Source organism: Nansenia antarctica, assembly GCF_963989245.1.
Source record: "Nansenia antarctica genome assembly, chromosome: 7".
NCBI classification, from domain to species: domain Eukaryota; kingdom Metazoa; phylum Chordata; class Actinopteri; order Argentiniformes; family Microstomatidae; genus Nansenia; species Nansenia antarctica.
In genome coordinates this window covers 35608625-35634346 of record NC_137677.1, presented here as the reverse complement: position 1 = coordinate 35634346, position 25722 = coordinate 35608625, and the positions used below count along the sequence as shown (strand labels likewise).

The window sequence follows — 25722 nt, the reverse complement described above, 5'->3', positions numbered from 1 at the left end:
ACTGATAACCCTCTCACTGGGATAACCCTCTCACTGATAACCCTCTCACTGGGATAACCCTCTCACTGGGATAACCCTCTCACTGATAACCCTCTCACTGATAACCCTCTCATTGGGATAACCCTCTCACTGATAACCCTCTCACTGTGATAACCCTCTCACTGATAACCCTCTCACTGGGATAACCCTCTCACTGGGATAACCCTCTCACTGATAACCCTCTCATTGGGATAACCCTCTCACTGATAACCCTCTCACTGGGATAACCCTCTCACTGTGATCACCCTCTCACTGTGATCATCCTCTCACTGATAACCCTCTCACTGGGATAACCCTCTCACTGATAACCCTCTCACTGTGATCACCCTCTCACTGATAACCCTCTCACTGGGATAACCCTCTCTCTGGGATAACCCTCTCACTGATAACCCTCTCCCTGTGATCATCCTCTCACTGATAACCCTCTCACTGGCATAACCCTCTCACTGGGATAACCCTCTCACTGTGATCACCCTCTCACTGTGATCATCCTCTCACTGATAACCCTCTCACTGATAACCGTCTCACTGTGATCACCCTCTCACTGATAACCGTCTCACTGGGATAACCCTCTCACTGGGGTAACCGTCTCACTGGGGTAACCCTCTCACTGGGGTAACCCTCTCACTGGGATAACCATCTCACTGGGATAACCCTCTCACTGGGATAACCCTCTCACTGGGATAACCCTCTCACTGTGATAACCCTCTCACTGGGATAACCCTCTCACTGGGATAACCCTCTCACTGGGATAACCCTCTCACTGGGATAACCCTCTCACTGCACTGTGATAACCCTCTCATTGTGGCCATGAGGAATTGCACACACAAGCTAGAGACAGGGGTAGGCAGTAGGTATCTTTAGCCATGTTGGCATCTTTTCCTCCTAACTTAAAGGATGGCGGGGCACTGCCCACTCAAAAGAACGGCGCTGCCGTAACGTTCAACTAAAAAAAAAGGAGAACGGAAGGTCCCTCAACCGGAGGGACACGCCGGCTTGGCGTTTGGGGGGGTGGCTGGCTGGCTGGCTGGCTGGCTGGCTGGCGTTGGTTGGCGGATGCGGGACAGCTGTGCGACCAGATAGTATCTCCCCTTGACCACTCTGCCTAGGGGTCCGTTGACCACTCTGCGTAGGGGTCAGGTTAGACAGTATGTTGACCACTCTGCGTAGGGGTCAGGTTAGACAGTATGTTGACCATTCTGCGTAGGGGTCAGGTTAGACAGTATGTTGACCACTCTGCGTAGGGGTCAGGTTAGACAGTATGTTGACCACTCTGCGTAGGGGTCAGGTTAGACAGTATGTTGACCATTCTGCGTAGGGGTCAGGTTAGACAGTATGTTGACCACTCTGCGTAGGGGTCAGGTTAGACAGTATGTTGACCACTCTGTGTAGGGGTCAGGTTAGACAGTCCGTTGACCACTCTGTGTAGGGGTCAGGTTAGACAGTCCGTTGACCACTCTGCGTAGGGGTCAGGTTAGACAGTACGTTGACCACTCTGCCTAGGGGTCCGGTTAGACAGTATGTTGACCACTCTGCCTAGTGGTCCGGTTAAACAGTACGTTGACCACTCTGCCTAGGGGTCCGTTGACCACTCTGCGTAGGGGTCAGGTTAGACAGTATGTTGACCACTCTACCTAGGGGTCCGTTGACCACTCTGCGTAGGGGTCCGGTTAGACAGTATGTTGACCACTCTGCGTAGGGGTCAGGTTAGACAGTATGTTGACCACTCTGCCTAGGCGTCAGGTTAGACAGTATGTTGACCACTCTGCGTAGGGGTCAGGTTAGACAGTATGTTGACCACTCTGCCTAGGCGTCAGGTTAGACAGTATGTTGACCACTCTGCCTAGGCGTCAGGTTAGACAGTATGTTGACCACTCTGCGTAGGGGTCAGGTTAGACAGTATGTTGACCACTCTGCGTAGGGGTCAGGTTAGACAGTACGTTGACCACTCTGCCTATGCGTCAGGTTAGACAGTATGTTGACCACTCTGCGTAGGGGTCAGGTTAGACAGTATGTTGACCACTCTGCGTAGGGGTCAGGTTAGACAGTATGTTGACCACTCTGCGCAGGTTAGACAGTATGTTGACCACTCTGCCTAGGCGTCAGGTTAGACAGTATGTTGACCATTCTGCGTAGGGGTCAGGTTAGACAGTATGTTGACCACTCTGCGTAGGGGTCAGGTTAGACAGTATGTTGACCACTCTGCCTAGGCGTCAGGTTAGACAGTATGTTGACCATTCTGCGTAGGGGTCAGGTTAGACAGTATGTTGACCACTCTGCGTAGGGGTCAGGTTAGACAGTATGTTGACCACTCTGCGTAGGGGTCAGGTTAGACAGTATGTTGACCATTCTGCGTAGGGGTCAGGTTAGACAGTATGTTGACCACTCTGCGTAGGGGTCAGGTTAGACAGTATGTTGACCACTCTGCGTAGGGGTCAGGTTAGACAGTATGTTGACCACTCTGCCTAGGCGTCAGGTTAGACAGTATGTTGACCACTCTGCCTAGGCGTCAGGTTAGACAGTATGTTGACCACTCTGCCTAGGCGTCAGGTTAGACAGTATGTTGACCACTCTGCCTAGGCGTCAGGTTAGACAGTACGTTGACCACTCTGCCTAGGCGTCAGGTTAGACAGTATGTTGACCACTCTGCGTAGGGGTCAGGTTAGACAGTATGTTGACCACTCTGCGTAGGGGTCAGGTTAGACAGTATGTTGACCACTCTGCGTAGGGGTCAGGTTAGACAGTATGTTGACCACTCTGCGTAGGGGTCAGGTTAGACAGTATGTTGACCACTCTGCCTAGGCGTCAGGTTAGACAGTATGTTGACCATTCTGCGTAGGGGTCAGGTTAGACAGTATGTTGACCACTCTGCGTAGGGGTCAGGTTAGACAGTATGTTGACCACTCTGCGTAGGGGTCAGGTTAGACAGTATGTTGACCATTCTGCGTAGGGGTCAGGTTAGACAGTATGTTGACCACTCTGCGTAGGGGTCAGGTTAGACAGTATGTTGACCACTCTGCGTAGGGGTCAGGTTAGACAGTATGTTGACCACTCTGCGTAGGGGTCAGGTTAGACAGTATGTTGACCACTCTGCCTAGGCGTCAGGTTAGACAGTATGTTGACCACTCTGCCTAGGCGTCAGGTTAGACAGTATGTTGACCACTCTGCCTAGGCGTCAGGTTAGACAGTATGTTGACCACTCTGCCTAGGCGTCAGGTTAGACAGTACGTTGACCACTCTGCCTAGGGGTCACGTTAGACAGTACGTTGACCACTCTGCCTAAGGGTCCGGTTAGACAGTACGTTGACCACTCTACCTAGGGGTCCGGGGTGCTTTCCACGGTTCTGATCCCCCGCCTTATGGGTGGTAGTGAGAGGGATGTCACAACACACACACACATACCTCACACACACATACACACAAATACACTCGCACACACTCACTCACACCCACACACACACACACTGAGGTGACCTGTCTGTCTGTCTGAGCTGACCTGTCTGTCGTGACCTGTCTGTCTGTCTGTCTGAGCTGACCTGTCTGTGGTGACCTGTCTGTCTGAGCTAACCTGTCTGTCTGAGCTAACCTATCTGTCTGAGGTGACCTGTCTCTCTGAGGTGACCAGTCTGTGTCTGTGGTGACCTGTCTGTCTGAGCTAACCTGTCTGTCTGAGGTGACCTGTCTGTCTGTCTGTCTGTCTGAGCTGACCAGTCTGTGTCTGTGGTGACCTGTCTGTCTGAGCTAACCTGTCTGTCTGAGCTAACCTGTCTGTCTGAGGTGACCTGTCTCTCTAAGGTGACCTGTCTGTTAAGGTTCTACATGAGGACGATCTGGAGGGAGTCGTCACGGTAACACTCTCAACCAATCACACTCTCCTAGCATAGATGTGTGTTTCTTATGATGACTGGGTGGATAGATGATTCACTACAAAATGTATTTGTTGTAAGTCGCCTTCTTCTAAATGTCTGAGATGTTAGAATGTTAACCAATCACACACTCTTCTGGTCCAACGTGTCGTCCAATCACAGGTGAATGATGTTCCGTGGAGTCAGTATGGTCCTGAGGAGGAGGAGGAGGAGGAGCTACCGTGGGACCTGCCTGGCAACACATGACCTTTACCTGGAGCTCACCTGGCAACACATGACCTTTACCTGGAGCTCACCTGGCAACACATGACCTTTACCTGGAGCTCACCTGGCAACACATGACCTTTACCTGGAGCTCACCTTGCAACACATGACCTTTACCTGGAGCTCATCTGGCAACACATGACCTTTACCTGGAGCTCACCTGGCAACACATGACCTTTACCTGGAGCTCATCTGGCAACACATGACCTTTACCTGGAGCTCACCTGGCAACACATGACCTTTACCTGGAGCTCACCTGGCAACACATGACCTTTACCTGGAGCTCACCTGGCAACACATGACCTTTACCTGGAGCTCACCTGGCAACACATGACCTTTACCTGGAGCTCACCTGGCAACACATGACCTTTACCTGGAGCTCACCTGGCAACACATGACCTTTACCTGGAGCTCACCTGGCAACACATGACCTTTACCTGGAGCTCACCTGGCAACACATGACCTTTACCTGGAGCTCACCTGGCAACACATGACCTTTACCTGGAGCTCACCTGGCAACACATGACCTTTACCTGGAGCTCACCTGGCAACACATGACCTTTATGCTTGTAATGAGATTCTATGATTGTAATGTGATTTTATGTCTGAAAAGCAACCACGTTGAGTTATGCGTCTTATGATAATAAACTTGTTGGAATAAGACGCTATATAAGTGCAGTCCGTTTACCCTATGACAGGAGTGTATGACAGGAGTGTATGAGTGTATCTAGTCTGCAGCGGCACCCCGCTTGATGGCTACCATTACCAAACTAACGTTTCTAGTGTTGCAAACCTATAATGGTTAGAGGCAACGCTACACACCTACAAGGTTGTGTTAAAAAAAAAGCCTGCTTCATTTGTCCAAGTTGTAACAATCAACTACGGTAAAAAAAATTAACAGCACACTCAATTCTTATGAAGACGGTAGTGTCGAGTTGTCTGTGTTAATGATCAGTAATATCTGTATTCCACAAATATATAAAATCACCTAGACTTGTTGATCATAGTCGGTGACATCACAAACAGCTGAAAAACATGACATTGTTTGCAGTAATCAACCAGTGCGGAGTGCACTGTAAAACAAGCTTGGTCGGAACTGTGAGATAAAGAGAGACAACATGAAAAGACATTTGCAGACTGTATTTTATTTACTTATCTTAATTCATTCAAAAGTTGAATTACCTGACCCTAACTGTCCTTTTGGACTGCTGCCTAAGTCCTGTTTTATTTGGCAGCCCTTTTACCTAAATATAATTAAAACATTTGTCTTATCTGTCTGAAATTTAAAATGAGAACCATACAGGCAAGTATACAGTGATAGCCACAATTAAGTGAAACAACACAAAAGTAAAAGCATTATTGCATAACTGTGTAACAAAGCATACAAAAAGGTTTAATTAGGGACCTAGAATGTTCGAAGTAACCTGATATCTTATCATCTTTCCATCATACCCTGAATCTAATATCTTAAATATTTTCATAAAATCAAGTCTTAAATAATTTCTAGGCAAATGAAGTCTTCAATATTTTCAAAGCAAGGGACTCAGTGGTACAAAGTCCTTAATATATTTATCACGGCAGTGGAACCTTAGTGGAAAGTTTTGGAAACGTACTTACTTACTAATCAAAAGGTTTACTATTCCTAAACAAGATGTCAACCTTCAGGAATTCATTTTGGTATACTGCACTGGCCCGTTAAAAGATCCTCACACTGCTGGCCCAAGACTCCTTTGAAAACCTCAAAGCGGTGATTCAGATCTTTTCGAGTGTGGATTTTATATTTAGTCCCAAATGCCCCATCAGCAGAGCTGGTACCATAGAAGACTCTGCCGATCCTGGAGTGGACCAGCGCCATGGCGCACATGACGCAAGGCTCTCTGGTAACATACAGGTCATACCCGGTGCAGATGTAGGACTCTGCCTGTCTCTCTCTCTCCCCTGCACTGACTGCATCCAACAGGACTCCAGAGGTTTGCATGTTCCCCAGTCTTAGAGGCGCTGAGGAATTATGCACAGTATATTGGCAGGCAGGGTAATGGTCATAAGTGTACGCCCCACCGTCTTGTCCCCGGGCCACAAGATCGATGCAGACCATGACAGCATGATGAAGTGGATGAGCGCCTTTCTGGCAATCGTGGCCCACGGCGAGGATCCTTTCTGCCTCTGGGTCGACAACTACAGCTCCCACAGGTTCCATGCCCTTCTCCTGCCCTGCTCTCGCTGCAGCTACGGCAGCCATCATGTACTCCTGCATCCTAGCTTTCTGAGGGTCGGTGAACAGCTGTCCCCTCAGGGCCACCGTCACACGCTTGTCCTCGTGGAAGGAGGTAGGCCAGTGCTTGCTTGCTTGCTCGAACTGAAGTCTCGTCAGAGGGGGACATGCTGGTATCTTGACCAGAAAAGGATCTCCGAGACCGTTTAAGTCCAAGTCTGAGGAGGCCAACAGAGAAGATATGTGCATTTCCTTCCTGTTGTGTGTGTCTGATACATCACTGGCAAGACATACTATGACCTCCAAGGGGTGAGGGCTGCCCTTATCTTTGCACGCCCGCACTCTCTTTATGTGGTTCAGTCCAGGTAAAGGGTAGAGTGTAGCCAACTCCGTGAGTAAACGGGCTGTTTCTCTCTTGTTGACGATGGGCGCAGCGAAGGCTTCAATCAGCTCAGTGTCTTGTGACTGCTCGTTAGAGAGCACAGGGTATGCCACCCAGGCGTCAGTGTCACACTTTGACTCTTTCCTGCGTTTGCAGAGAGGCTCCATTTGGTCCCCAGTTGAAAGTTGTGGTTTTTCCAACTAAATTTACGGGGAAAACATGACACCTGCAAGAAAATGTAATAGATTTTTATGCTGATCTGTTTGACAGAGAGATAGAGTATTCACATCTAAAGGTTGTTGCTTGCTCTTTGGTTGTAGTGATAGCACTATTACTAAAACCAAAGACCAAGCTACATAGTTGTCGTAACAAAAGAAATGGGAAATCTGTCTGTAGTAGGAAATAGATAGCTAGAGAATTAACTAACAGTATAGTGATGAATAGCTGGAGAACTGACATCCACAAGTATGGAGTTGGAGTTTAAGGGATGTTTCACTTCTAAAAAAACGAAAAAGGGTGTTTCGTTGATTGGCTCTCCCTACATGAGAGCGATGCGCACGTTGAACGCACATCCAATTTCCCAAATGTGCAGTTGTTCCCCTTTAAGGCAGAGAATAAATTGCAGTTTAGTAAGCTCTCATATAGTAATTTTATGGTTGAATAATCGGTGGGTGGTATGAACGAATTATAGATTGTTCGATGTGTGCCAACATTCACAAAGGCAGCCATGGATCATCGGCAAGAATTCACTTAATATCTGAAACGCAAAAAATAAACTTGAACCGTGAAAGTTTTAATTCTGGTATTGATCCTCATGAATTTCTTCTTCTGAAAACTTAAATTAGGATAACATAACAATAATGCATAACAGAAAAAAGGCATGTCGTTAATACCAAAATATCTAGCGTGAAATCAAAATAATTATTTTAAGGATATACACGTCTTAGAGTGAGTTTAAGATTGTGTTTATTGATGTAAATTCTGTTGTTACCAACATACCAACAGAACATATAACATGGTTTTACAGTTTAACTGTTAATTTAAATTTTTCTAATCGTCAAAACGGATTTGGCCTGAGAAAACATTGAATTCTAACAATATGATGGGATATCGATGTATTTAGATAGATGCTGTAATTAGCACAAATATTCCATGAAAACAGTATTTGACGGAGCTGTCTAGTAGGAACTACTTATCAACAGGATTGGCGCGTTATGACTTCCTGTCAGGTTGCACCACTTGGTGGAAGTGTGGTGTTATGAGAAGTGCACTCGCATTTTTCTAATTTGAAGCACAACGAAAGAGATACAAGACGGCTTTCCATGCAATAATGGGGAATGCTTTTATCTGATGAAATGCTAGAAACGTAATTAAATGTTCTATATGCCCACATGTTAGTCAAGACGGTCTTATTAGTACGCTGCCATTCAGCTATGTTATCCATTGACTGAGTTTGGAGTGTAAAGATACTGATCCAGGTTAAACGTTGTTTAAATGCTGGGGCCATGGACGTATGCAATAAAGATATACACCAACAACGTCTGGATGGATCAGCAACTTGATACAACTAAAACAAATTAAGTTTCACAAATAGTGAACCATCTAAATAACCCTAAACCTTAGACCACATGAGAGTGGATATCGGTTCTCCGGATGACTTATGAAGTGCACATTTTGAGCGTAGAAAAAAACAGAATAACATTGTATTATGTTTGCTAAAACACGACACACCGTTAACAGTCTATTGGCAGTGCTACTGGACTTACCTAGACCAGGGTAATCATAGGGTAATAGTTATTTTGGAATACTTCTTGTGCTAAGAAGAAAACGAACACATGTAAGGGAACTTCCGGTTTGGCGGAACCTTCAAAATAAAAGCGTTCCATCGAAATACACAAACATATTGATGCCATCACCACCGTTCACTGCAATGGGGAAAATGAAACATTACATTACATTTATAAATTATAAATCATCTTCACCTTATATTATTATTATTATCTGCCATATACACATTTATGGAGGGTGAAGCGTGTCAGAATGAAATACAAATACACACATTGAAATGCAATACATGTTTGTATTTGCTGCGGTATAGTTTATAGATCATTTTGGTTTCCCAATGAAGACTGAAACCATTTTGCTTGGTGTGTAGACTGTTTATAAAGAGACACGCTATAGTGGGACACACTTTTGAGAAATGTGCTTATTGATTTTAACGGTAGTGTCCAAAACCCACAGTTCATGTAATGATATAAATCATTTCAGGATAATGCTTGTGACTGACTCTGGTGAGATGACCCCTTGTCTACCCTCCTTAACACTAGGACAGCCTCGGGGGTCAAATGACCATAGTCTTTACAATGGGAAACGCTACTTACACACAACGACCACTAGTTGGCGCGTCTTGTAAATTAGCCTCCTACACAGAAAAACTGCAAAATAGCTTCATACTAGCTTATCCTGATGTGATTTTAAAAATGTAAGGATACTGGTCAGTGGTAGAACGCACATATCTAGGAAAAGTCATGAAAGGAGGGTCCTGAAATTTGATTGAGTGCAAAGATATACTTTTTCTGACCCCATCCATGGCTGTTCTAGTGTTAATGACCCCACCCATGGCTGTTCTAGTGTTAAAACAGAGCTCCCACTAATGAATGAAACATCTAATAATCCTAGAGGTGGATTAAAGCCATAAATTCCCTGGAATCTCAGGAATCTGAGAGTTTAATAGCGCAGCATCCCTGCCATCTGCTGGCCACAAGAGACACTGCATTCTAGCCCTGGCTAGGATTTCAGGCATCACACATCACACTACACTGAGCTACAAGTATGCTGGTTAAAACCACTGGAGATGTCACTTTCTGGTCCAACCTGAAATATATTTGAATTGTATTTTTTTTCCAGCAATGTGACTAAATTCAGCCCTGACACCAGTTACACAAAAGTATTGGATCAAAGTAGGAGATGTAGTCGATTATTCTTTATGTTCTACTTTGAGGTGTAAACAAGAGAGTTTAAAGGTGAATGGCACTGTACTTGGGGACTAACTGTGTAGTTCAGCTTTAGTCTGTGATAAGACCTTGGCCTAGAAATAATTGCCTTGCTCTCTGAGACTTATCAAACAATCATGTTTGCACAGCTTACATTGTGTTCCAGTAATGGCTGAAATTCAGTCAAACCCACTCTGGGAAACTGTAGTCTGGCGCCAAATTAATACTGTCGTTTTTTGTAAGCATGTGTGTTGACACAATAACAAAATCAATATCAAGGTTAGGAATCAAATGGCTTTATTTACTTTTGAAAGCGACTGAATAACAAAAGTTATCCGTTCTGGAAGTAAACAATATCATTTCGAAAGTGCACTGGCCAGCCATGCTCACATGTAATGTCAATGTTGCCTGGTGCTTGGTTGATTGATTTATATTGACAGAGGGCCACCCGGATCCCACCTGTTTGCTAGCAAATAATGATGTGAAAAGGCCGGAGTCTCTTGGTCAACAACAATCAAATAAATGACCCAAAGTGGAATAATGTACAGCATTCATCATACGCGGAGTTTGACTTTTACCCTTAGGACGGCACCAGAAAAAAGAAAAGTCCAGCCTAATCACAGTCTAAAAACCGCTAAATCCACCAAAAAAACAGCCCAAAGCCTATTGTCAGAAAACCGCTAATTACTATTGGGCAGGTGCCCATCTCCTGCCCCCTAAACTGTATGTCTGTTGCCAATGATGTTTGTAAAATAAAATAAAAACCCTGCACATTGTATGTAGCTATTAGGGTGTGTGTTTTAACTTCACACATGTTGTAACTTTCAGGCACTGACATTTTGTTACCGCCTAAATGCTATTTATCCTATTTATTTTTCCGGCCCAGTGTGATCAAAAGTAGCCCATTCGGCGGTAACCTGCCCCATCTGGCAACCCTGATTGAGGGGGAAACGCTCGGGCAAGGCGCAAATGGAGTACCTCTAGCCCAGGCAGTGAGCTGACCTCATGCACTGAAAAACGGTTTAAAATACAATAATGAGTATTGTACTACTTTTACTTCTATTCTGGTTTCAATGTTGTTGTTTTTTAAAATATATATATCTTTTTTTTACCATCGATTTTCAACGCCCATCGACGCCCATGGCATTCATGTATGGTTATCAGTGTATCACAGAAAGACAGGACACAGGTGGTGAATGAAACATTTTATTTCTGAGAGCCACATCAAAGCATTATATATTGAGCTACTAACCGATAACAGTATCGTCATCATAATGCACTGGCCATTCTGCTTCACAAGCTATTTCAATTGTTCTGGTATCCCTGTTACCCCTGTACTTACAGTGGGGGTAACGGTCCCCACCTGTGTGCGTACATGTGACTACAGGGAAGCGAGAGTTGCTTCTGACAATAATACCCTGACCTGAACGACGCAAATTTGTGCCACCTCCAGTGCATATGGCCCTGACCTGCCCTGAATTAGCAAGAATGAAGGTGTTTCTGGTTTTGCATTCATTAGTGTTAGGATTTGTCAACCTCAGATGGTCCATATAGCCCACACAGGCCTCGGCAGTCATACGCCCGTTCACGTGTTGTCGGAGGAAGGTAGCGTACCGTTGTTGGACGTTGGCTGGTTGACCGCGTATCGTCACTGTTGCACAGAGCAACCCCAGGAACAGGGAAGGCCAATGGAACCCCATGCTGATATCCTGTGTAGAGCACAAGGTTTGAGTCAATAATAGGGCCAGCACAACATCAAATATCTAGAAAGAAAAATAAACAACAATTGAATGCACATCAGCAGTCACTGTGGATGCGCACAGAGGTAACACACAAGGAATGTTCTGGTTATTCATTGTTCTAACAAGCAGACAAGACACATACTGTAGTGCACTGGCGGGGGCAGGGGGGGGGGGGCAGGGGGGGCGACCGCCCCTCCTGGTGCCCCCACGGTTGAAAAACGTCTCTCTTAAGTGCCCTTTTGAGTGGCGAAAATGAGAGGATGTGCCCTATTGGTGCCCCTCCAATGGTCTAAACTTGACCATGTGCCCCCACAGTTGAAAAACGTCGCACTAAAGTGCCCTTTTGAGTGGCAAAATTAGAGGATGTGCCCTATTGGCTGCCCTTCCAATGGTCGAAACTTGACCATGTGCACTGATGGGGTCCCATGTTGTGCAGTAGGTGCCCTTTTTTCCTTTTCGCCCCTGCCCTTCAAACAGCCTGAGTCCACCACTGCTGTAGTGTACTGTACAGTAGTGCTCTTTACCTTCCTAGTCAGCGATTGTAACTGGCAAAGCTTGTTACGAGGCTTACAAAAACAACTCCCATAATGAAGACTTTAGTGTCGGGTTATCACACTCACATAATGAAGACTTTAGTGTAGGGTTATCACACTCACATAATGAAGACTTTAGTGTAGGGTTATCACACTCACATAATGAAGACTTTAGTGTAGGGTTATCACACTCACATAATGAAGACTTTAGTGTAGGGTTATCACACTGACATAATGAAGACTTTAGTGTAGGGTTATCACACTCACATAATGAAGACTTTAGTGTAGGGTTATCACACTCACATAATGAAGACTTTAGTGTAGGGTTATCACACTCACATAATGAAGACTTTAGTGTAGGGTTATCACACTCACATAATGAAGACTGTAGTGTAGGGTTATCACACTCACATAATGAAGACTTTAGTGTCGGGTTATCACACTCACATAATGAAGACTTTAGTGTAGGGTTATCACACTCACATAATGAAGACTTTAGTGTAGGGTTATCACACTCACATAATGAAGACTTTAGTGTAGGGTTATCACACTCATAATGAAGACTTTAGTGAGACGGGTTATCACACTCACATAATGAAGACTTTAGTGTAGGGTTATCACACTCACATAATGAAGACTTTAGTGTAGGGTTATCACACTCACATAATGAAGACTTTAGTGTCGGGTTATCACACTCATAATGAAGACTTTAGTGAGACGGGTTATCACACTCACATAATGAAGACTTTAGTGTAGGGTTATCACACTCACATAATGAAGACTTTAGTGTCGGGTTATCACACTCACATAATGAAGACTTTAGTGTAGGGTTATCACACTCACATAATGAAGACTTTAGTGTAGGTTATCACACTCACATAATGAAGACTTTAGTGTCGGGTTATCACACTCACATAATGAAGACTTTAGTGTAGGGTTATCACACTCACATAATGAAGACTTTAGTGTAGGGTTATCACACTCACATAATGAAGACATTAGTGTAGGGTTATCACACATAATGAAGACTGTAGTGTAGGGTTATCACACTCACATAATGAAGACTTTAGTGTAGGGTTATCACACTCACATAATGAAGACTTTAGTGTAGGGTTATCACACTCACATAATGAAGACTTTAGTGTAGGGTTATCACACTCACATAATGAAGACTTTAGTGTCGGGTTATCACACTCATAATGAAGACTTTAGTGAGACGGGTTATCACACTCACATAATGAAGACTTTAGTGTAGGTTATCACACATAATGAAGACTGTAGTGTAGGGTTATCACACTCACATAATGAAGACTTTAGTGTAGGGTTATCACACTCACATAATGAAGACTTTAGTGTAGGGTTATCACACTCACATAATGAAGACTTTAGTGTCGGGTTATCACACTCATAATGAAGACTTTAGTGAGACGGGTTATCACACTCACATAATGAAGACTTTAGTGTAGGGTTATCACACTCACATAATGAAGACTTTAGTGTCGGGTTATCACACTCACATAATGAAGACTTTAGTGTAGGGTTATCACACTCACATAATGAAGACTTTAGTGTAGGTTATCACACTCACATAATGAAGACTTTAGTGTCGGGTTATCACACTCACATAATGAAGACTTTAGTGTAGGGTTATCACACTCACATAATGAAGACTTTAGTGTAGGGTTATCACACTCACATAATGAAGACATTAGTGTAGGGTTATCACACATAATGAAGACTGTAGTGTAGGGTTATCACACTCACATAATGAAGACTTTAGTGTAGGGTTATCACACTCACATAATGAAGACTTTAGTGTAGGGTTATCACACTCACATAATGAAGACTTTAGTGTAGGGTTATCACACTCACATAATGAAGACTTTAGTGTAGGGTTATCACACTCACATAATGAAGACTTTAGTGTAGGTTATCACACATAATGAAGACTGTAGTGTAGGGTTATCACACTCACATAATGAAGACTTTAGTGTAGGGTTATCACACTCACATAATGAAGACTTTAGTGTAGGGTTATCACACTCACATAATGAAGACTTTAGTGTAGGTTATCACACATAATGAAGACTGTAGTGTAGGGTTATCACACTCACATAATGAAGACTTTAGTGTAGGGTTATCACACTCACATAATGAAGACTTTAGTGTAGGGTTATCACACTCACATAATGAAGACTGTAGTGTAGGGTTATCACACTCACATAATGAAGACTTCAGTGCAGGGTTATCACACTCACATAATGAAGACTTTAGTGTAGGGTTATCACACTCACATAATGAAGACTTTAGTGTAGGGTTATCACACTCACATAATGAAGACTTTAGTGTAGGGTTATCACACTGACATAATGCAGACTTTAGTGTAGGGTTACCATGGTGACGGGTTATCACACTCAAGCATTGACAACATGCGGCTGCATAAAAGCTGAGAAAGAAAAGAAAACTCACCTTTGGCGACTGGTTACGATACGTATTTGATGTGATTCAGATGTTCTGTTATTTTGTCCTCTCAGATAACTCTACATATACAATACAGGGTCAAGCAGAAACAATTACATTAGGCACACAGTTATTCATATATGAGACAGTTGTATGACCTGTAGTAACTAAATTACTTACATGCTGGAGTATCGCCACAAGTGTGTTATTCTAACCCCAAGTTCTGACTTTTATACTGCTGTGATAGTATGCATTTTGATGGGTTGACCTCGAGACACATGCAAAGCAGAATCCTACGAAACGAGGAGGTTCCCGTTCTCGTAACATTTGTTAATGTTAATATTTGATGTTCCTCAGAAATCTGGCTCAGAGAGAGCTTCTTTCTGCCAGGTGAGATTTAACCAACTCGTGAGCACACACAGAGACTGGAGAATAATCACACAGCCATAAAATATGGATCATTTTGTTTTACCCAAATGTAACAGCTGCTGCAAACATTGAATTGTTATCATTATTTGCACAAGATTGGACAAGACAGAGCATTTTAGGTGTTAGCAGAAGGGCGTATGTCAGATAAAACGGGCGGTCCCTCAGCATTATGCCATCATTCTCAAAGGGAGGGGGGAATGCTTTGTCTAAATTAAGTGAATCATCTATCCCTCAGCCATCATAAGAAAAAGAAATCTATGCTCAGACCAGGGGCCATTAGCAGTCACAAACTAGACGAAAGAAGGATTACTTCTTAAACTTATTCTACTTGAAAACAGTTATTATTATTATTATTATTATTATTATTATTATTAACAGTAGAGGAACTGTACAGAGGGTTAGTGGGGGTGAGGAGGTCTTTAGGAGGGACAGTCAAGATGTAGTTCAGCAGCTTGTATGCAGATATAATAATAATAATAATAATAATAATAATAATAATAATAACAATAATAATACATTAGACTTAAATAAACACTCTTTTCTAGACACTCAAAGATGCTTTACAAACTGAAAAGATTAAGTAGTAAAAATAAAAAGACACAAAAAATAAATTAAAGAAAGTATAGGGGCCTAATTAAGGTAGTGCTGGGGACACATGGGAAGGGGAGGGGGAGAGGGTTAACTGGTAAAGGCAAGCTGGAAGAGGTGGGTTTTGAGGGCCTGTTTAAATGTTGGGAGGGTGTTGGCCTGTCTGATGTGGTTGGGGAGGGCGTTCCAGAGGGACGGGGCTAAGACCCTATCACCCCAGGTCCAGAGCTTGGTCCTGGTGGTCTTGAGGGTGGTTTGGTCGTCAGACCTGAGGCAACGGAAGGGGGTGTGGAGGGGGACGAGGTCGGCAAGATATGGCTATTGGCCCTTGTAGCATTTTAAACAATAGGGAAAACCTGCTTGCATTGTTATGATTGCTAGCAAAAGTAAAGCGGTTGCTAACAAACCGTAAGTATGTTCGGATTTGATGCAAGGTTTACTACGCTTGAAGGTATGGTAAATTTAGTAATTTACGGGAATTAACCGGCAATTATGGCTGCACTGTTACCAATGCTTTATAAATTCACATAATGTGCAAACTGAATTATAAACCCATCATAAAGGAAATCTTAGGGTGTGTTCGAAATGGCATACTAGCATACTATTCATACTAGATATGACATAGATTTGAGTATGTGAGAGTGTTCACACTGTACAGTATGCGAAATTTTTGTATGCAAGAAATCTAGTATGTATACTGCTAAATCTTTGAGTATGCGATCGATGCATGCTATTCCTACTCAACATCCCCAGAATGCAATGCGTGTCTCTTCAGTCTTGTCAAACTGTGTCATATAAACTCGTCATACAGCTGTTGTTTACATTGTCTGATAGCCTGGAGACCGAAAGCTGCAATGAACATTGTTTTTTGCATAGATTTGAGTGTGCAGATGCTGCTTTTTTGCACTATATTTGATACTCTTCAACTGCAGCACCCCAGCTAAGTCTGATCACGGATGAGCGGTGGTATTTTCACTATATTGGGAATGTACATGCATTCTTAGACATGACTACGTTGTCATGATTACAAAGATGCCACTTGAAATGCATGAAATCCAAGTTTATTTGTGTCCTACACACATGTTTGCCTAGTATTTGACTGCCTACAGTCACGAATGGTCCCAGTATTATTGTACAAGTTGTTATTGTTTGTTGTTTATTGTTGTTATTGTGCTTGCTGTAGCAAGCCCATGATATGTTATTGCTCATATATATTTATTTTAATCCTGTTCTTTTACCAACTGCTAAGACAACAATATAGTAAGCTAGTTACTTTAGCTAGCTAAAGATATTGGCCCCCCAGATCTTTGATCGGCAACGACACTATATAATTGTTTGCCAGACTGGCCATTGGATTTGAGATCCTAATATCTAAAAAGCAATACTGTTTTCTTATTTTATCGGATTAAAGTAGCAAAGACCACAAATTTACATTGACCGCCAGTCAAACTGCGAACACTTCTACCACCCAAAAGGGGGCGTGATCGTTCTGAATGACAGGGAGAGACGTATGACTGCTCTGATTAATGTTTTTAAACTACCGCACCTGCAACCAATCACTGGAAGATAAAAAGGACAAAGGCGCAACAGTTTTCCCTGGACTCTATTGCTCTGATGAATAGGCATACTTATTATTTGCTTATGTTCTATATTGACGGGTTGCATAGCAACACCGTTTTGAAAAAGAATGAGTAATTATGATACATATATGATATGTTATGATATATATATTATGCTATGATATAAAAAACATGAAAAAAAAATGCATTTATCATGTGACCTCTAGAAATTGAGCAGCATTCTATGGAATGTTTGATCCAGCACGATAACCAACACCTCCAATCTCCTCTCACTGACTGTGTTTACATGACACTTGCCCAATAGGAATATCGAGCATAAGCCGCTTAATAGAGGATTATGGTGTGCATGTAAATGCAGTCATTGATTGGACTCCAGGTCGGCTGACTCCTGACTCCAATTAGCTCTTGGAGAAGTCATTAGCCCTAGGTAAGGGGTAAGGGGTAACACACATCGCACAGGGAACAACAACTCCACTACAGAAGCGAAGAGAGTGAGGGAGACCCTGACATCCTACTTCTCCTCTCCAGCAGGTGCTGTCCCATGGCAGAACTCCATCATCTAGAGCAGCCTCTACAACCAGTGCTATGCACCCTCAAACCCAAAGGCTCTTTTAAGAGCCAACCACAGCTTTACATAAGAGCACAAAAATCCATTCTAAACTTGTGTTTTTCTTTCTCATGGATACATTCTACCAACGTGAGCAACTGGCATAATTTGAATAAGGATAGTTTAAATAATGACCCTTCATAAAAATGATGTGGGTACAATAGTACCATACGTTTAGTGCCACAGTGCCACCATGTGGAGACATGTGAGGGCAGGCAGGCAGGCAGGCAGGCAGGCAGGCAGGCAGGCAGGCAGGCAGGCAGGCAGGCAGGCAGGCAGGCAGGCAGGCAGGCAGGCAGGCAGGCAGGCAGGCAGGCAGGCAGGCAGGCAGGCAGGCAGGCAGGCAGGCAGGCAGGCAGGCAGGCAGGCAGGCAGGCAGGCAGGCAGGCAGGCACGCACACACACACACACACACACACACACACACACACACACACACACACTCTCTCTCTCTCTTTCACTCACTCTAACTTGCTCCCCACACACACACACACACTCTCTCTCTCTCTCTCTCTCTCTCTTTCTCTCAGTCGGAGAGGTACACCCATGACGGCCTTTCAACAGCGTGTGGCTTATTCTGTAATGAAAGACAAAAACAACATCCAAAGGGTTAAAAACATACATCCACATCAGATTCTCCACTGATAAGGGGATGATTAAACAGAATGTAAAAAACGTACGTGGGAATTCTGCATTATATAATAACTGATGAATCTGAAGCTTCAACGCTGCCTTGGTTGGCAGTGGAAGCCTCCGCAGAATGAGGACAACCGTTTGACCAAAGAGGTCGTCTTCGTCGGGTGGTGTCTGGTTTGCCCTCATCTGGTCATCTTCCAGCGCAGCGGCCACACGCTGTTGAAATGCTGTCATGGGTGTACCTCTTGAGGTACCCGGAGCACGGTGCCTCCTCCTTTTAGGGCAGGGAGCTTGGGGGGGTCTGGAGGTGCTCCTGCTGATGAAGCTGTTGAGGTAGAGATAACAGAAAGGTTATGGCAGCTCCTGTTGTATTCTTACTTAGGAACAACCCCCATCCCGTTGAGTCTTGGTTATTAAGCAAGATACCGCTACGACTGCAGTATCAGTAAATCAGTAAAAACAAAGTAGTGGCATATGTGTGCGTGCGTGTGCACACATATTGAATGCGCTTGTCACCAGCTTTTACCAGATTGAACAGTGAAGTGTTGTACATGTGTCTCGGTGACGTCAGTAAACCCCAGTATGGCACTCACAGAGCTTAAATGGGCTACAGTATTTTTTTTTTTTCACCCTAGAAGATAACGCTACATAATATCTGCTTCTGATGCTCCCTCCAACAACTCCTCATCCTCCTCTTCCAAGCTCGCCTGTCCCTCCATCTCATCCTCTGCTTCCTGTCTCCATTCCTCATCTATCTCTCTTTCTGATACACTGACCATGTCCTGCTCTCTCTCCTGCTCATCCATGACGACCATGACGTTGCTGCTCGTCGGGCGCGGCCGCATAAACGGCTCAAGGAAATTTAAAAAAAATTAAAAACGCCATGGTCGGCTGTTTGTGGCAGCCGAACCACTCTTTTTTTTCTCGCATCTCTCCTTTCTATACCTTTCTCTGAGGCTTCGCCACCTCTTCCTACATCTTTCTTCTGAAAAGAACAACAATACATAAATTAATTGTACTGTCATTCTAATCTACACTGTCACTAACTGAACACACACACACACACACACACACACACACACACACACACACACACACACACACACACACACACACACTTCAGTTTAGTAGTAGAGTAGTACCTCAATAGCTGGCTACAGTACATGATTGAAAGTCGAATTTGAACTAGATGGCCACACACACATAGCATAGCTAACGTTAGTTAAACAAGGAAAAAAAAGATTTACCAGGATTTATAACATAACCAGGCATTTGTTAATTTTATTTCGACACAACACAGACGGCTTGCTAAACATCAGCATTCTTCCTGTTCGTGTCTCTGTAGTTTTCCAATGTTGTATCGTAGATCGCAGGTTGGCCAGAGACGGCAATAATCAGTTGCTCCTCCATTGTTCAAACTTTTTTTTTTGTTCAAACTTTTCCCGCTGCGTTGTTGCGTCTGCATCGCACGTTGAAGTACGTCAAGTCCATCCCACCAGGTTGCGCCAGAACGACGCAACGCAACGGCCCTGTGTGCACCCGGTGTAAGGGGTTCGCATACTTTTTACACCCCCCACCCTGAATGTTTACATAGTGTGTTCAATAAAAACATGAAAACATATAATTGTTTGTATGGTATTAGTTTAAGCAGACTGTGTTTGTCTGTTGTTGTGGCTTAGATGAAGATCAGGTATTCCATCAACGTCGCTAAAGGAAAATCCTGGCTTATTTTTGATAACTTCTCGCGAGACTTATCAGAATATGCCTGGATATTTTTAGGAACTCTCGCGAGACTTGTCAGACTAAACCTGGATTTTCTTTTAATGATGTTGATGGAATACCCCCCAGAACACATTTATGACCAATTTATGCAGAAATCCAGGTAATTCCAAAGGGTTCACATACTTTTTCTTGCAACTGTACACACACACACACACGCACGCACGCACACACGCACACACACACACACACACACACACACACACACACACACACACACACACACACACACACACACACACACACACACACTGTGTACCTCTTGAGACTGCACTGGGGGTCATTCCACTAAAGGTGGATCAGTATAGCGGCGCTATAAATAAATGCGGCGCTCAGGGAACTCGAGATTGGATTTCAAGCCTCAGGTGATTCCTCGAATGAGGATCAGCCTTGTGTCATCAGTGTTCACAGAAGACAGGCTTACAAATCTTTGATATGGGCGCGTGCACGCAGACATACGCAGCCCAGAAGAGTCGATCTGTCGAAATGAAGATACTCCACTCTGCAGGGGTACTACATTTGCGCAGCATTCCGAATTATTGATTTTTTATGAAGACGGAAAAATAAGATGTAAAATAGTGCAATACTGCCGCAATTAACAAGGCGAGGGAAATGGTTTGGCAAGAAATTGCTGACCGATTAAATGCGTAGGTCATACTAGCCCCAGTTATTGTTATATGTTCATATTTTAATAAATGAATATTTACTACTGTGGTGATATCAGCAGCAGGCTACAAACCGTCATATTGCCACAATGGCCTAGTGGTATCGACCGCTGCCATAGGATTTATTCGTCATTTTATATCGGTGGTTCAAATCCCTCTTCAGGCGCACTTTTTACTGCATTTCGTTGTCTGAATCTAATCTAAAATCTCATCTAAAAAAGTATGTAGGCTATAAAATTATGGTGCAGGCTAATTTACAAGAACTGACACGATTACAATGGTGTTTGAAACCTTTGCATGAAATCTTCGGTTAAATGTAAAAAAAAAAAAAATGAATGACTTAGTCAAGTCTCGAACTCGCAACCTTTGGAACTCGAGTCCGCAGCCTTAACCACTACGCCAGCCAGACCGCTGTGTTGCACCAATGCAAGTTGAGAGAATAACTTTTTTTTTTACACTCTTTTCTTTATTGATATATCAAGTTATCTATCACACAATCAAACTATCTATCGATCGATCACACTTTCAAAATATCAAATTATCTATCTATCACACAGTCAAACTATCTAATCTATCTATCTCGTGTGAAGTGGGAACTAATATTTCCTAGGGAGGAACTGTCGTTCGGGATGTAGTTTCCGCCTGTGAGCCTTTTTTGACGCGCGTCTCACTATAGCCTGTGTTTTAGCCTGGTCGCGACCAGGCTAGTTATATCTGACTCAGAAGGAGCTCAACCAAGCAGCGAATTATTTGAGCCACATTGATGGCACCGAACGCAAGCTAACATTTTCGAGGCTTAAAACTTTATCGAGGCTTAGAACTTTATCGAGCTTCGTGGAATAGGGCCCTGATAACTTTAGGTTATTTACATAACCCCGGTTCTCTGAGTAGTATTCGTGATCTCACTATGAGAACGCCCCCTGCGTGACCTCATCAGAAACTGAATTACACTGCGCCAGCCCATTGGCTGGCCCAGGCGACGCTTGTGTCACGAGGGACGGGACCCTCCGCCTATATAAGGCGTACACACGGCGTCTGTCGTCATTCAAAACAAGCAACCTCTTTCTCGTTTCTAAAGCAAGGCGGGTGGTCCGGTGAGATACTCACGAATACTACTCAGAGAACCGGGGTTATGTAAATAACCTAAAGTTCTCTTTCATAGTATTCGTTTCGTATCTCACTATGGGAATATACTTACTCCCGTATTGCCAGACCTGCCTGTAAAACGACAACTGTCCCAGAATGGACCCTCACACTCTAGGAACTACGTCCTAAGAGGAACCCAAACTGAGGACTGAGTGTGATAGCGTTGGAGCCGTAACATCCAACCTATAAAATCTAGCGAACGTGTGGGGCGAAGCCCAGCACGCCGCCGCACACACCTCCTGAATAGACACCCCTTTAAAGAGTGCCCAGGAGGTCGCCAATGTTTGTACTAAAATAACTAGAAGTGATAAATCATGTACTATGTGCTCATTTAAATAATATGTGACTGAGGTCAGTTGAGAACAATAGGAAGGTCACGCAAAGCCAAAAGAGAGGTTCTGTTTTTGAGCGACAAGAAGAATACAAGCTCCTGACTAAAAGAACGTTTTATGATTCAAACTGCCTGTAAATTACTTATTTTTACCTATGTGCTAACAACCATTTTACACCTGCTGTTATAATATGCTATTTTTCTGTACTGATTTTATACTTTCATAACTAATGATTAATGATAAGTCTATTCTTCTAATACTATATTTTAACTTGTAAATCGAATCCTAATATTACTGTGTAACTTCAATAGTTGTGTTTTCACAAGACATTCTGATAACAAGACATTCTGATAAGGACACTGACACAATGCTCTGCTCATACAAAGTACGGATATCACCATGAGAACGGGAGGCTAGCAGGACACACTGCTGATAACACACAGTACACTCTCGCACCCACACAGAAGAGGAATTGAAGGCCATGCTAACTAGGACACTTGCTCGCAGCTGCAACAGACTTTGTGCTGACAATTGGAAAACTACCAGATAGGGGGGGAGGCATCACCCAGCCCCAAAATGTTAAATCAAATGTATAAAGACTGTGTACGAAGGCGAAAGGGGAGTCTTGTTTGGTGAAGCCACTGCAGTTAACTTGTTGACGGCTAGCTGAGATAGGCCTGCAGAGGTGAAACTAGATGAGACACTTTTCCATGGAAATGAACTATTATTGCTTGCTGATGTGCTTGAATAAATATTATCTTAATGAACAGTTCAGTAGTGGTGCCTAATATTTGATTGGATCATATCATCTTAAGTATCAATCTGAAGTGATCAATATCAATCTGAAGTGATATCAAGGACGTCTCGTTGAGATTAAACGAACTCGCTTGTAAGTGACGACTCAATTAAATCGATTCTGGAGAAGTTGATCGCCTTACAGTGGTCATGTTAATATTTTCCAGATGTCTAAAATAAATGTTTAACCTTTTTATTCTTTTAAGGGAAAACCTTACTTTTCCACGGGGAGACGGACCATCTGGTTCCGTCTACTGACCAGACCCTCCTCGACAGCGACTTCTTCATTGTCGCGGGCCGCATGATGGGGCACAGTTTCCTGCATGGTGGACCATGCTTGACCGGCCTGAGCCCAGCCATTGCACATGTCCTGTTTTGGGGGGCGCAGCACATGACAATTGTCTCCCCATTGGATTGTGTGGACATGGATGTTCGGGAGGCGCTGGAACTGGTTAGAAATAGCTTTTTAATTGCTAGTATTGTGCAGTATTTCATGATGTTATATTGCTCTCTATTTACAATGTGTGAAGTAATTGCTTTTTACATTTGTTACATTTCACAATTACATTTCTTGTCAGCTGAACAATGGTCATGACCTCACCGAGGACCACAAAGAGAAGGTCCTCTCCCTATGCCAGGCATGGGATTTCCCAGGGCCTACATCAGCAAACAGGATGTGGCTGGCGGAGAAACTATTGGTGCATGCTGTAAGTTTGTCTTTCTTAAGTCTTTGAATTTAAACGAAACCACTGGTTCTCATTGAATTCACTGTTGCCTTAATATAACCATGACACGTTTTTGGGGGGGGTTATTTGTTTTACAGGTGCTGGAAAGGACGAAAAAGCAGGTCAAACACCTGAGGAGGGGGCTAAAAGACACCGGTGTCTGGGAGCTATTAAGTTCCAGGCCGGACACTGTGCCAGTCTTATGGCCAAGAGCCGCAGAAACCAGGATCACGCCACAGGTAATGCAAATGAAAACATTAAAGTGACATTAAATGTGACAGCATTTTTATTGCTAAATATTCACTTGTTTTTGTTACGAGAGTATGGATTGGCCTTAGCAAGATCCCCAAAATATTTTTCGTGACATGAGACCCTGTGAATTTCAGATTTTAGACATAGGTGTCTAGGCTAGATACCGTGGGAAATATTGCCAGAAGTGACTTTTTAAGCATGCAACGACATCAACACTCCCCCCTCGGAATCCACAAAGCAGTGTCACAGCAAGAGAGGAGGGAATTGTAGGAGATATGGTTCTTAAAACACATGATCATTTTTATCATGACCAGTGGGGTCGCCAAAGTGCGAACTTATCACATGTAGCTTTGCATTAAATGTGTCTCGATTATTTTTTTAAAGATTGTGTATTGAAACGGCTTTTGTAATTGAAAAAGCATTAAGGGGGAGCAAATTTTAACCGGTGCATTTTATATTAGATGATTCTGGAGAAAATTGAATGGCCGGAGGCAGATTCGGAAGATGGCGATGAGGAGGGCCAGGAGAGGATGCTGGGATTCCTGAGGACCTTCATCGAAACAAGTATGGCTATTTTTCATTATTCGATACTGATGCCCTTACATGGATGTGTATACAGAACAAGCACCAAGCGCATTAGACCACAGCACTCTCTAGGGCACTTGCAATTAATTACTTTATTCTGCCAAAATCTGCCACCTCTAGGATAGGTCTCCTAGGGCGGAGACATTCGTTGTTGGCCCTTGTTGAAATGGATTGTTTCTGAATTGATATCCTATCCACTACCTAGGTTCGTCTGAAGGTCTGAAAAGACTTCTGGCTTTTTGGACTGGGTGGGATGTCCCTCCAGAATACCTGCAAGTGGAAGTGGTTGACTGTGTTCTACCACAGTCATCCACTTGCTTCCTGAAGCTGAAATTGTCAAAACATCCACGGACATATGAGAACTTCCACTGCGACCTGATGGCCAGCATTTCGACCGCTTCCTATGGCTTTGGCCAGTATTAAAGGTAAATAACATTTAATAAAATAAAGAATAAAGTATACTTTCATGACTTGCAGGCACACACATATACACACACAGACGTACATCTGGAGATACCTGTTACGTCTGTGTTTACGACAGTTTGGGCTTTACGACATGTGCCGTATTACGTTTTGTGTTAGACTCGTGTTTGATTAAATGGAGTACACGTTCCAACTTGAAGCTCTGAGTTCAGTCTCCATTATTGAACACAACATTGGCGACGAGCGATGGCTGATTGTTCTCTACCAACACCCCCTCCTTTCCTAGCAGTCCCGGCAGAACCACCGATTCCGTGGGGCCGCTGGATTTCCTCTTTCGAAACATATATCCTAGCCGCCGGTTTGGAGGATGTATCAGACAAGAGGAAATGCGCGCTGCTGCGGCACTGCCTGGGAACGGAGGGTCAGCGCGTGTTTGGAACTCTTGGCACTGCGGCGAGATACACAGACGCTGTGGAACTATTGAAGGAACACTTCGCCCCTCCACAAAGCGCTCTTCTCCGCCGCGTCATATTCAGACGAAGACACCAACGAACAGGTGAGACAGTGACACAGTATGTGGCTGATCTGCGGGGCTTGGCGAGCTTATGCAAGTTCGGGGCATTGCAGAACGAGATGATAAGAGACCAACTCATCTTGCACACGAACTGTGACAAGATTAGGGAAAGACT

At 43.7% G+C, this 25722-nt stretch overlaps 1 protein-coding gene and 1 long non-coding RNA gene across 2 annotated transcripts; both read right to left on the bottom strand.

Moving 5' to 3' along the window:
* Window positions 1-5838: 5838 nt before the first annotated feature.
* LOC308162333 (putative inactive tRNA-specific adenosine deaminase-like protein 3) lies at window positions 5839-6930 on the bottom strand (the record flags this gene model as incomplete). The annotated part of the gene is made up of 1 exon (XM_080536491.1): window positions 5839-6930. One exon carries the CDS (start codon window positions 6928-6930, stop codon window positions 5839-5841), a length of 1092 nt encoding a protein of 363 aa, XP_080392617.1.
* Window positions 6931-10948: 4018 nt separating this feature from the next.
* Window positions 10949-14728, bottom strand: LOC308163078. The gene is made up of 3 exons (XR_013937598.1): window positions 14672-14728; window positions 14501-14571; window positions 10949-11465 (listed from the first exon to the last, which is right to left on the bottom strand). It is a non-coding gene; the product is annotated as an uncharacterized lncRNA (long non-coding RNA).
* Between the last annotated feature and the right edge of the window lie 10994 nt (window positions 14729-25722).